This window comes from Synchiropus splendidus, chromosome 3 (assembly GCF_027744825.2).
Source record: "Synchiropus splendidus isolate RoL2022-P1 chromosome 3, RoL_Sspl_1.0, whole genome shotgun sequence".
NCBI classification, from domain to species: Eukaryota; Metazoa; Chordata; class Actinopteri; order Syngnathiformes; family Callionymidae; genus Synchiropus; species Synchiropus splendidus.
This window is the reverse complement of record NC_071336.1, coordinates 11625067-11638407: the sequence shown is the minus strand read 5'-3', so window position 1 is coordinate 11638407 and position 13341 is coordinate 11625067. Positions and strand designations below refer to the sequence as shown.

The following is a 13341-nucleotide window of genomic DNA, read 5'->3' as shown; positions in this document are numbered from 1 at the left end:
ACGTTTTATATTTTGTATCACTACATTTACATTTCATCTGTCTTTGTGCTCAACGTCTGAACACTTTCAGTAAACATTATAGCTCTCTGACGCACGCGCTCACACACACACACGTTCAGACAGGCATATGCACACCGGCACACGCACTTCCCCTAATTCATTTCCTGTTGGACCTGGACATTTCCGTCATCATGTAGAAAACAAGTCAAATGATTCTACCTGAAAAGCAAAAAACATACATACCGGAAGATGTAGGACCTAAATTAGGTACAAAATAAAGATGCTTTTACTTTTGTGATGCACAGGTGTCACACAAAGTTTCCAGGATGGAAGAGCGGAGAAACACCAAGAAAGTCTGCTGTTACTGCGTCAGTAGGCTGTGGCCGAGTCAGCGCAAAAGATTGTTACCAGGTGGGTCTTTAGGATCCCCTTAAGCTATTTGGTTCTTTCTCCCTCGCTCGCGAACATACACACTCAAACACCCAACACGCTGAGCCCAACAACTTTGAATATAGAAATGACTGATTGTTTGGTGGACATCACTGAACGGAACATTAAAGTCTCTGCGCACTCTCACCTAAGTCCAATGGCCACAAGCCAGCAGGTCAGGAGGCCCCGCCCTCCAGGAACTCCAGACAGAATAAACTCAAGGCCGGGCGCCTCAGTCCTCCGACATAGCATGCCACTTGGCTATTTGACGACGCGGATGGTCACAGATCTCCCGCCAGTGTTCACCAGCGGTGCCTGCCGCTGATGTGCCCATGAGCAAACGCCCAAGCACGGTGTTGGGTGAGTCCATCAGCAGCAGCTCCACGCTGGTGTCCCTCAGGCCTTCATCGGAGGGAAGGTCGAATGCGAAGAGCTCATTGAAGACAGGGTTGGGCGCGCTCTTCTTCACATGGGTCTTTTTCTTGCACACCCGCTTCTTGCCGTGGTACAGGTTCACTTTCACGAATGGGTCTGGGGACGACAGGAAGAGGGCTGAGTGTCTATGTTCGGGCTGCAGAGTGAGCGGTTAGACCTCAATTCAATCAGTGTTGCAATCGATAAAGCGAAAATGAAGGACGTTAGATGTGTGTGTGTGTGTGTGTGTGTGTGTGTGTGTGTGTGTGTGTGTGTGTCCGCTCTCTATGGCATCGTATTACTTCCCTGCAGTGGTGGATTCCGCAGCAACTAAATACTATGAGTGCTTGAAATACGGGACTGCTGAAATCCCATGCTAACTACAGCAAGGACTCTGGGTACCTGTGGGTCCAGTGTTGTCTGTCTTGGGAAGATGACGGGCTTTGAGCACGACCACCGTCAGAGTGTTGCTGGTTGACTGGTAGCACAGAGACAGAAGCAGCTCGCCGCGACCCGAAGAACTCTGGAGAGCAAGCAGAGATCCATATCACAGTTGATTAATATTGCAGCACAACAAAGCAGATGATGTGTGAACGCTGGTGAGTGAAGTTGCACACACAGCATTGGAAAGGTCGTGCAGGTGCTGTTCCACAAAACTGTCAAAAAATGCGTCGTGGAATTATGCCAGTTTACATCTGACATTTACAGCTCTTGAAATGACATTGAATGCAGCTTCAGTTAATTGTGATCAAAATGGTTCAGGTTGCCATGGTAACAAGAATTGACTTGACTCATGACTTCACCATGATACAATGCAGAATGTCCAGTACTTGACCCTGTTTTCCAAAGAGATGCTGCTCATATTTCACCAGTAATGTGTTTGGCCATGACCTGAACTCTCATCAAAGAGCCAATATCGATGCCTGGAGTGAACACACACCAACTCACCAACAGAGCAGTGAAGGGAACATGATAGCAGTCCTGCTGCTCCAATTCCTTGATCAATAACCCTGCCCTCAACAAGCTGGAATAGGTAGTGAACTTCTCGTAACCATGACCCCAATGTTATTTGATGCTTTTAATCTCACATATCGTAATATAATATCATAGTGATTTCTTTTTTGATGGTCAAGCAGGTGTCAGAAACATATACTGTATATGATGTTACGACCTTGAGCTAATGCGGAAAGTGTTGTGATGTTTAAATGAGTTAGTTCTCATGGATCTGGACTTATTTCTGTTCCTCACCTTCACGTTCTTCTTGATGATCTCCCTGCTCATCATAACACGGCCCTCGGTCAGGTCAATTCCGGACAGCGGCACCAGCGTCTCCCCGATGACCTCGTCGCGGGAGAACCGATCGAAGCTGAGCACCATGAAGTGAAGCGCCAGCTCTGAAACACGGCTCAGAGGAAGCCCGTAGAAGCTGAAGGTCTCATCAAACGTGGGGTCCAGAGTCTTCCTCAGGACCCTTGTCTTGACGCGGTGCTTCTTCTCTGGCAGCAGGGTCAGCTTGATGTAAGGGTCAGACGTCAGGGACTGGTCATCCGTGGGGCTCAAACCGTGGGCTTCCTGGATCGCAAAAAAGAGTTACCTCAGATGTCAAATTGTATGTCAGCGCTAACAGCTGCCTAGGTGCTGCCAGACGTCCCTTTCCTCTGCTTCTTAAGATCTCTGACTTGCTGGATCTTGAGAAGTCACTTTTCAAGACATAACTGTGTTGTTGATGTCAGTTAACAGATCTATATATTTTCAAATTTGTATAGTGATGTGCTTCTGCTGCATATCACCAAATATGTATCGGAGTTTTACCTTAATGTGAACGATAAAGGCCTTTTTCTCCGGTTGGTATTCCAGAGCGAAGTGCAGGGTCCCAAGTCTTGCCGGGAGCTCCTCTCCCTGGGGCTTCTCCACGGCAGGGGTTGGTGCCTGGCTGGAGAGGGCGCTGCTGGGTGATGCAAGCTCCCGGCAATCCATCACTCCAGGTTGTGTGAATCCAGCGTGTGGAGATGGCAGCTCTAGCTCAGGAGAGCTGCGGACCTTCTGGTGATGGTGGTGAAAAGGCTTGGTAGTGAAGTTTCCGTTCAGATCCCGTTTCTCAAGATCAAGATGCAGCGCAGCTCTGGATTCGTTTGGACTCGATGCCAGCTGTCCATTTCCGGTCAGATTCATGGCCATGTGACAGTTGCCATTGACATCAGTTTTGCAGGTGTTGCCGCCCGCCATCGCCGCAGCGGCAAACTTCTTCTTGCTGCTCAGGCTCTCCGGGTAGATGTCAACACCTTTCAGCATGTGGACGAACTTGTATGAGGGCGTCTTCTGGGATTTGCTGTTCTTACGTTGGCAGCAGATCCAGGCGAATGCTGAGACGGTGAAGACAAGCCCAAAGACGCTCACCACTGCGACGCTCACTGGGGTTGCCACTGGATCAGGAGAGGAAGACAGAACCAGTCAGTAAAGAACATCCGCCATTAGTCATCCGCCACAAGTAAAAAATATTTGCGACTGACCCTCCGATGGAGCGCTGCCCTGGACAGAATGGCATGATACTTAAGTTCATGAGAATAGCTTTAAATCATGGGGCCACACCCTCTGCCATCTATTAAAATATAGGCGAGGAATTTTGACTAGTTTGTTCTTTACTAAGTGTATAAAAAAACATGTATTAATAGAGCATTAAGGGTGTATTATTATCTCCGATCGCTGAAAGGTATCATCGGCGAACATCATAGTCACAGCTCCGATCGGAGACCCCACCCCTGCCTGATGGGAAAATGCCTCCATTTACACACACTAGAAATCAAATCATTTAAATATTTATGGATGTAATTGTTATGTTTTCATCCAGGTGTGGTCCCTTTAAACAGAGCAGCGATCAGGGCTGACGCTATTCATGTGGTCCTTGGCTAAGAAAGTCAAGTATGATACGCTACAATAGTCTATAAAACACTGTATTTTAATATAAAGGAACATACCCAGCTGAGCCCCATCCTCCGTCATTGGAGCCATGGTTGCTGTCCCTGGTGCTGTAACAGCAGAGCGGTTTCTCCGTCGGAAGGTTCTGGATGATGCTGGTTCACACCGGATGCTGGCGGTTCAGGTTGTCCGTCGACTTTGATTCTCCTGACTAATTCAGGTCCGATTCAATAATTCAGAATCAGCGGCAGAGCCAGCGAGGTAAAGATGCTCTCTGTCTCCAAGGCGGCGACACCCTGTTCTCTCAGTCCTGCTGCCCCCTCCTTGCTACCTCTCTCTCCCATCTCTTTCCTCCCATCCCCCTCCTGTTCAGCGCTGCCCCTCCTTCCTCCAGTGCTGACTTCATCGACGCTGACGCAGAAGTGACGGGAGCTGGAACACAACAGCTCTGCTGTCAATCACAGCACATGCCATCCCAAAAAACATTTGACCATTTATGTCTTTCTCGGTGAGAGTGCTGTCTTCCTGATAATTGAGATCCCTCCTTCCTTTCTTGCTATTGTTCAACATATTTTTTAAATTTTCGGTTTGTGTTGTTATACAGCCCTGGGGTCACACACGACTCTTTACCACCCCTATCCTTATGAGAACAATGTAAAGATAAAAAAAAGTGAAACAGTATTTACCAGAGGTTAATTTTTGTTGGCAGTAAAAATGTATCTACAGCATTTAAATCGAAAAAAAAATTCCCTCCTTCCATCAATCCTGCATTTTTCCATGGTCAGGTTACAGAGCCCTAGTCAAAGCCCTTCACCCACCTACAAGTCGTTTCCTCGCGGACGGACTTGTCCTCGACTCCTCAGCAGGAAGGCATAGAAAACTTATCATGATAAAGAGTAGCAGAGGTTCTACTTTGAGTCTCACCCCACCACTAGTGATGGGCTGATGAGGCGAGTCCTCATTTTCAGAGCTCAATAGGTGGTGGCGCTCTCGGTTTAATAATGAACGTGAGGTTATATTGAAATGGTTGTCCTAATTGGCAGCTAAGTGCATCATCTGTATCATGTTTCATGAAGCATCACGAGGCCTCACTTCCGGTGGTCACAAACCAAAACTCATGACTGTCGGGGACATAGGTAAGTCGATAGGTAAAACCGAAAGCGCATGCGGTCCTCATGACTGGAGATGTTGACTAGTCTACTGACTAGTGACGGGCTGCTGAGGCTTCATGAAACTGTGCCCTCCTTTTCAAAGCCTACTAAACGGCACTGTCTGCGCTATAGTCTTTGGTTGTACAACAATTTCAATGAACTAAGTCTAGTCTTGTGAAGCCTCACCATCCATTCCTCATTTTCTTTCTGGGAGAATACGGAGACACTTTGAGAACAATAGACAACGGAGTAGTCTTGTCCCAGTGACACTACTCACCAGGGACAGGGACTCACTAGATGTGGATCTGCCTATACTGTATGGAGAGGGCTCTTCTCTGAGGTTCTTCCAGATGATGAGGCTCATCTTTGAATCCACATATGGTCCACAGTCCAGACAGTCCTTTTTCTTGTCTAATAGTGGGCACCCACTTGTTTTCTTTCTTTTCCTTGCTGGCGTGCACAGATCGTATTCAATTCATGTTGACCATAAATAAATAAATAAAACTGAACAAAAATAATTGATGCATTTTCAAGTTACAACAGAAGAGTAGAGCGTCTACAGCGTAGCAGGGTTGTTTTTAATCTTGAAGGAACAGCAGATGTGAAACATTAAGGTTGGATGGCGTGAGTGTCTTTCCTCATCTGTGCTGATGTCCAGAGTGATACTGAGGAACAGTTGCATAACGGCCTGGATGAATTATTCATATTTGGCCGTGAACCTCAAGATGCTGGTCAAACAACACACAACTGCACATCAACAGTTTGTGATCACACTCACGTTTGATACTGCTACAACCTTTAGAACCTTTCAATATTTGCAGAAACAGTTGTTTTTGACTTTTACATTGTGAGTCAAATTGTGAAAATGCAAAATATTTCGGGAATTGGATTCCTTCTGTGTGATGCGAGCTGTATCATTCGAAAAATTCACATCACTTCCTAATGCATCATGTTGAAATCATTTCAATCCAGCCATTATCAGACTGGACTCTTCAGAGTTTGTGAACAAAGAGACGACTGATATTATAAACAAAATACAAAAAGTGTCTAAAAGGTTCTCCATGGTGGTGTCAAAATGAGTTGAGCAAAAACAAGAATTAAAGAGGCTGAACATGTTATTTGGCAAATGTTTTATCACTTGAGGCAGCTTTGTATGAAAATAAATATTTTTGTTTTCATTTATTAATGTTTGTTTTTTGTTTTTGTTTTGTTTTGTATATCACAATCTCAGACATGGTATGAATTGGAATATTTGGGGATGTTCATCAATGGTCCTGATTCACACACAGCGTCAGTGTTGCTTGTCAGGTACTTGACAAACAAGTGAGAGTCAGCAGTGTGTGCCTGCATCCAAGCTCTCTGTGAACGAAGTTGTCTTCTCCTCTGTTCATCCTAATACACAAAACTGAAGGAATGAACATGTACAGTATAGAGAGTTTTAATCAACCAGGATCCACCAAATTCAGATGAGATTAATCCTATTCAATTCGCCACATCACCTTACTTTCTAGTTGTATTCCTTCATCCCGTCCTTTTATTGCCACCTAGTGACATAATCGCAGCATGACAGCACCTGCTGCGTGACAAGGGCCAGTCTGACCATTTCCGTTTCCAAAGAGCAGGCACCAATTATATGATATTATATAAATATATAATAATTAAATATATAATATTTAATAATAAATAAATAAATGAATAATTGTAATAACTACACAGGTGAACCCCAATGCGTTGTGAATTAGAGTGAATTAGATTGTAGGGTTCATTTTGCCTTCAATCACTTTAGTTTGTGATGAAATTGAAATTGAAAGTCAATTTGGAAAAACCAAGAACCTGCTCCGACGACTCTCAGGGCAAAGACAAGAATGACAAACTCAAAAAGTTAACAACTCAAGTTCAAGCTTTGACACAAATGGTGGAGTCACTTCAGCAGTCAACGTCACTGGGTGATGCCAGGCTACAGAACCCACATCAACTGTCTTGTCACTGTGCAAATACCCAAACAAAACAGGCACCGCAAAGAAGAGGGAAACCACATGGCTGCCCTTCAAAAGGATCAAGCCAGGGGGAAACCAGACGAGGGACAGTCTGTGACTAGCCACAATAATGCGTCCCAGCCAAATAACACTGGCACAGAACCGTCAAAATCTAACCACTCAACACTCACGGATAAAACAGCCTGTGACAGGCATGTAGGTCATCTGCCTGAAGAGGAAAGGACTGTTGTACAAAAACTACTTCATGAAGAGTCTAATGCATTTGCCCGCGACGCTGACGATATTGGCTGTATCCCTGACCTTAAGATGGCCATCACCATGAAAGATGACATTCCTGTACAGCGTTCATATATGGCCATCCCTAAACCCTTATATAAAGAGGTCAAAGAGTACATTCAGGACCAACTAAAAAGGTGGATCGTAAAGTCAAGGTCACCTTATGCTGCTCCAGTGGTGTGTGTACGAAAAAAGGATGGATCATTGCGACTCTGTGCGGACTATCGCCTCCTCAGTCGCAAAACAATACCTGCTAAGCACCCACTCCCACGAATCCAAGACCTGATGAACACACTGGGTGGCTACAGTTGGTTTTCTATATTGGACCAGGGGAAGGCCTACCACCAGGGCTACATTGCTGAGGGGTCCCGTCATCTAACAGCCCTTCTAACCCCATGCGGTCTCAATGAGTGGGTTCGTATCCTGCTTGGTCTTTCAAATGCGCCAGCAGCTTTTCAATGTTGCATGGTGGAGGTTCTGGACTCGTTGCGTGATGACTGCTGCATTCCTTATCTGGATGACATTTTGTGTTTTGCAAAATCCTTTGCAGAGCACATGGAAGGCGTGAAACGGGTCCTGAGGGCCCTGCAACTGTATGGGATAAAACTCCATCCCACCAAGTGTGAGTTGTTCAAGAGAGAGGTGCGCTATGTTGGGAGACTGGTGTCAGCTGATGGTGTAAGGATTGCTGAAAAGAACTGCAAAAACTGCAGGTGATGTTCGGAAGCTGGTGGGACTCTTGTCCTACTACAGGTTGTTTGTGCAGGATTTTGCTGGGATAGCAAAACCCCTATGATCTGCTGCAAGTAAGGGCAAGACTAGCCACACAGGAGTCACTGGAGTCTGGTAAGGGAGGCCACCTGTCCTCATGAGCTCCCATACAGTGGACATCAGAACATCAAGCAGTCCTGGATCATTTGATTACAATCTTGTCTACTCCACCTGTGTTTGCCTACCCAGACTTTAACCTGCCGTTTGTGTCACACACACAGATGCATTTGCAAAAGGACTTGGGGCAGTACTATACCAACGTCAAAAAGGGAAGTTGAGGATTGTGGCTTATGGGTCAAGAACTTTGTCCGCTGCAGAGAAGAACTATCATGTGCACTCTGGGAAGCTGGAATTTCTTGCACTAAAGTGGGCAGTGTGCGAGGAGTTTAGAGATGATCTCTTCTATTCTCCACATTTCACTGTCTATACAGACAACAACCCCCTCACTTACGCAATGAGCACCGCAAAGCTCAACGCCGTGGGACATTGATGGGTTGGGGAGTTGGCCGACTTTAACTTTGAGATCCGTTATAGACCAGGAAAGGTCAACACCCTCTCTCAACTGCCACTAGACATGACTGAATATGTAGCTGCTTGCACGGAGGAATTATCTGAGGAAACAGTCCAGGCAACATGGGAAGGGAGTCGGCAGTGGAAGAAAAGGATGTAGCCTACGTTGCAATGATGAACTTGTCTCAAGAAGCAAGGCAATCCAATTGGCCATGAAGACCTTATGAAGGCACAGAGAGACGATGGTACAATTAATGAAGTCATCAAGCTTAAGGAAAGTTACACCAACTTGACAAATGAAATGAGAATGGGTGCACATGGTCCAGTGAAGCGACTCCTCCATGAATGGGAAAGGCTACACTTGGAGAACGGATTGTTGTGGAGGAAGACACTGCAAAGAAGGCAACTGGTCTTGACTGAAAAGTATAGAGACATTGCCCTGAAGCTTCTCCATGATGAGAAGGGCCATGTTGGGACAGAGAGGGTAAGTAATCTTTCAAGAGACCGATTTTATTGGCCCTACACGAAGAAGAAAATGGTGAATTTGAAAAACACTGGAATGACTCTCGGGGGTGGGAAACAGCCGAACAACGCCTTATCATCCTCAGGGTAACCCATCAGAAAGACTTAACAGGACCCTCCTTCAACTACTTCGAACACTGAAGGACAAGGACTACAACTAGTCCATGCTAATAACTGCACAAGGCATGAAGCCACTGGATACTCACCTTTCTACCTTCTGTATGGTCGTCACCCACGGCTGCCCATAGATCTACTATTTGGATTGGGAGCTGAGGAGGAAAATACATCCCCAAGAGGATATGCAGAAAAGTGGGCAGCAAGAATGAAGGAAGCCTACAAAGTTGCGTCTGAACACAGCCGTCAGTCAAGCGCCAAAGGAAAACACTACTGTGATCGCCTTGAGAAAGGAGTAAGTCTAGTGGCAGGTGACCCTGTATGAAAGAGGTGGCCCGGGGAAACTAAGATCTTACTGGGAAGACACAGTATATCAAGTCAAAGAACAACTGAACCACGGCCCTGTGTACAAAGTTTCCCCAGAGAAAGGAGAGGGACGAAGTCGTATCCTACACTTCAACCTACTACATTTGGTGAATGACTTTACCTCCTGACCCATCGTCACCGCCATCCGAACTGACAAAGAAAGTCAAAAGTCCCAACCAGTCTCTGTCATCATTTGCGAACAACAGACCATGTCGAGAGATGAGTAAACAAAGTTGGAATGAGCGTCAGGCTAATAGTGACTTATCAGAGTCTGATGAGGAGGAAGAGACTACATACTCGATAAGATTGCCTTTGAGGAGACGAATCGACGGAGACTGTCAAAGACCTGTGGAAGAGTCAGAGGAGGACAGGAATGTCTGTCACCTGCAAGAAACATTGCCTGAGATGTCAAGCGACCCAACACTGAATCCAGGATGGCCTGATGAGGAGGGAGACCTAGGGGTGACCGGGTCACAGGAACATTGCAGACCTATATCCCCTCAGTGTGCGAGTGAACACCAAGAGTATAGTGCAGCGTCATTCATGTATTACACCTTCATGGCAGTCAGACAGCCAAGATCTTCACACTGATTCTAGTCCGACACAGCCAGCTGTGAGGTTAACTTACGATTCTTTGGGTGAGCCTTCCTATAGGTCAGTGTGGGAAATACAACACAACCCAAACCACCTATCTTACTTGTCGATGCACCAGTGGCGACCCTGCTGTGTGTTTACACCGAGCCGCTATATTACACAGGTACATATATACATATACATATTTCATCAACTTAATGATGTCAGGAGTCATTATTTGTTGGGGAGTGTGTGACGCCCACTTATGTGTGGTCACAGAGTGTGTGTTATATTTCATTTAATTGTTCAGCATGGCGTTGATTAACCGGCAGGTATATATTAGGTCAGTAGAGGGCAGGGAAGGACAGAGGTTGGGCATTGAACGATGTGTGGGTCGAAAGGTTTTTTATCACCACTTTCCTCACTATCGACAAATGTGTGACTCTGTCCACATTTTGTTGCAGACGGCGTTCTACTGACCACATTAAGACATCACTTTTTAACTATAGACAAGGTCACAGTATTCAGACCTGTTACATAAACAATGGTGACTTTCTCTTCTCTCAGTGACATGTGATTTAGTTTTTCGTTCCTATAATCTCTCCCGTCTATTGTCAAACCTCCGTTACTTGTGTCTGTTCTTAAGATTTCTTGAACGCGCTTTGTTTTCTGTGTGTTTTCAGCATGTTAACAGCGTGTTGAAACTGTCTGAAGGACTCTTTGAACACGGCCTGGAGATGTTCAGTTCCCTCAAGTCACTCGTGGAGGAAGGAGAAAACTCTTTTCCCTTGACAAAATCCATAGAGAAATTTCTCCATAATTTGAAGCTCTGGCTGGATGACATGATTGAGTCAAACAGGGCTGAAATAAAAAGCGCTGAAGAACGAATTAAAGAAATCAAGCGGGAAGTCATGATCCTTAGGCAGAGCCCCAACTGTCAGCTGGTGCCAGACTCCTGTTTGATTCATTGATCTTGAAATATGATGCACTTATACAAATAAACCAATTACAACTCTCAGGTTACAATGTTGTTTCTTTGACTCAAAGGTTACTTTTGACACCAGATAAGGGCCAACCTTGGTTTTACAACGTCTGGCCATTATGTTCCCTCTGAGTTGAGTTTTTGATCTTGAGGTTCTTTTTCAACCAAACAAACCGGCCACTTGGTGACTGACATTTATGGAGCAGTTGTGTTTGGTTTTGTTTCTGGTTAATCTCAACACTGAGTTTTGGTTTCCTGTAAACATGAACCAACACCTACTGCAAGTATTTCATGAGCGAAAGTGAAAGAAGTGTTTCTGGAGAGTATAAAAAGACGTCCCTGCCACCATTGAAGCGTCTCTCCCACGTCTCTCAGCGTCAGCTCCTGGTTCAGTGTCCTGCTCGGTGACTTCACCTCGTACTGACTGTCGTCTCAGCAGCGATGGCAGCAGCACTTTCAGGCCGCAGTGCAGTGGTGATCTTCATTCTGCTGGGTGTGGCTTCAGTGGTGTCTTCCAAGGAAACTACGGTACATATGCTTATTGGAGTTTACTCTTAATATTGAAAAATACATTCTGAAATATTTTTGCTAATGTACATTTTTACAGGTCAACATAGCGGATATGTTTACCTATTTGGAAGAAAAGTTTGAAGCACAGAAGGTACGTGTATTTTTCTGGAATGTTACATGCCAATTTTGTAGATATACAACTGAGACGGTGTGTTTTTTTTGTTCCTATATTTTTTCTTCTTCACATGTCATACTATCACTGTGGCCGCTGGAGAATATGGTTTCCCAGCGAGTTGTTTCCCAGTTTTTGTCCTATCCATCACAACAATTTCAATGCATATCTGTTTTCAGAACACTGACAACATGGTGAAGGCGTATACGGGACTCTGGGATAAATTCCTGAGACTTTTTGACACCACTAAGTCGCTCTTCAAGAACGAGAAACAATATCATCGCTTAATAGAAGCAACTGAGCAGCTCCTCCTGGACTTCAGTCTTTGGTTCGATGATATGGCTGAGAAGAACGCGGCTGAATTTAAAGAGACAGAAGAATCGCTTCAAACACTTAAGAAGCTTGTGAAGATTCAACAGTCTTTAAAGGGGAATCCAACCACTGAGCAGATTCTCAAGATTTTGAAGGATTCTAAAAAGCTTTAACTGTCAACAAGTGGTGACAGACTCTGTGTTTGTTTCACATTATTGAGCTTGGATATGATGTACTGTACTTGTGCAAATAAAATAAACCAATTAAAACTCTGAAGCTCCAGACTGAAAGTGTTGTCCATTCCTGATCTGTTGCGGTCTAAAATTGCATGGCAGTATGGCCGTCTGGGTGTAGCACACAGGCCAGGAACTTTTTCAACTACACTGTTGTGCCTGCCTGCATGCTGGCCTTGTCCAGCCAATAGATTCACCATCTGCCCAGATGACGCTATAAAGGTCCTTGCACAATGACGGTGGCGCAAATAAATGGTGTGAAAAATTCTGATGCGAATATTGATGTGCCCGTGTTCTTCAATTTTACATGGAATATCGCTGGATTTGTCATGATATCTCCAGGGGTCTGGCCCAAGTGCTCAATCGAGGCTCTGAACAACGAGAGTAGGCTTGACAAAGAGTTTTAATACAGATTAACAATAAATAATACACAAACCGGAACAAAGAACCAAAGGAGTCGACTCCAGAAGTGGAGTAAGGAAGACAAACACGGAGGGAAAGGGTCACAACCTTAAAACAGAAAAGCAGGTGAAGTAAAACTCAAACCTGACTAATGGGGACAACAAAAACGCACTGGGAAACAAAGTCACGAGGCCCAAAACAACAAAAAATGCTGAATAAAACCATCCAAAGAAAACAAAAGGTGAGTAACACAAAACCCTGACATGCGATCGAAGATAGGAGCAAGATAGACAGAAAACGAAGCGAGGAGAACAACTGAGATTAACAAGCACACACGCGGAACAATCAAAGAGAAACAGGAGGTCTGAATCATGAGAGAGAGAGAGTTTTACCGTTGGAATGCAAAGTAACCATCTGGCAACACAAACTGGCACTGAGGTGTAGATGTACTGCTGAGCTGATTAGATGAATCGGGGCCAGCAGAGTTCTTGAGGAAGCTGGAGGGACAGGGACAGGAAACGGAACACACACAAAAACAGACATACGACAAGCGGAGGATCGACAAAATAAAGGGACTTAATGAGACTGCTGAAATGTTGTGTGTGTGTGTGTGTGTGTGTGTGTGTGTGTGTGTGTGTGTGTGTGGAGGGAAGCTCCTCTTGAAGGAAGCGCTGCCTGTCAGCAAGAGAAC

At 45.2% G+C, this 13341-nt stretch overlaps 1 protein-coding gene across 1 annotated transcript; it reads right to left on the bottom strand.

The window, feature by feature from the left end:
• syt4 (synaptotagmin IV) lies at window positions 1-4105 on the bottom strand. The gene is made up of 5 exons (XM_053860133.1): window positions 3819-4105; window positions 2656-3266; window positions 2092-2415; window positions 1246-1366; window positions 1-960 (listed from the first exon to the last, which is right to left on the bottom strand). Exons 1-5 carry the CDS (start codon window positions 3850-3852, stop codon window positions 662-664), a joined length of 1389 nt encoding a protein of 462 aa, XP_053716108.1. The 5' UTR covers window positions 3853-4105; the 3' UTR covers window positions 1-661.
• Window positions 4106-13341: the final 9236 nt, after the last annotated feature.

Coding starts and splice junctions, on each gene's coding strand:
- syt4 (XM_053860133.1), bottom strand. CDS start 3,852: ATGGCTCCAATGACGGAGGATGGGGCTCAGCTGG. Junction 2,416..2,655: donor CCTTTATCGTTCACATTAAG/GTAAAACTCCGA, acceptor TTTGCGATCCAG/GAAGCCCACGGTTTGAGCCC. Junction 1,367..2,091: donor TCATCAAGAAGAACGTGAAG/GTGAGGAACAGA, acceptor CTTGCTCTCCAG/AGTTCTTCGGGTCGCGGCGA.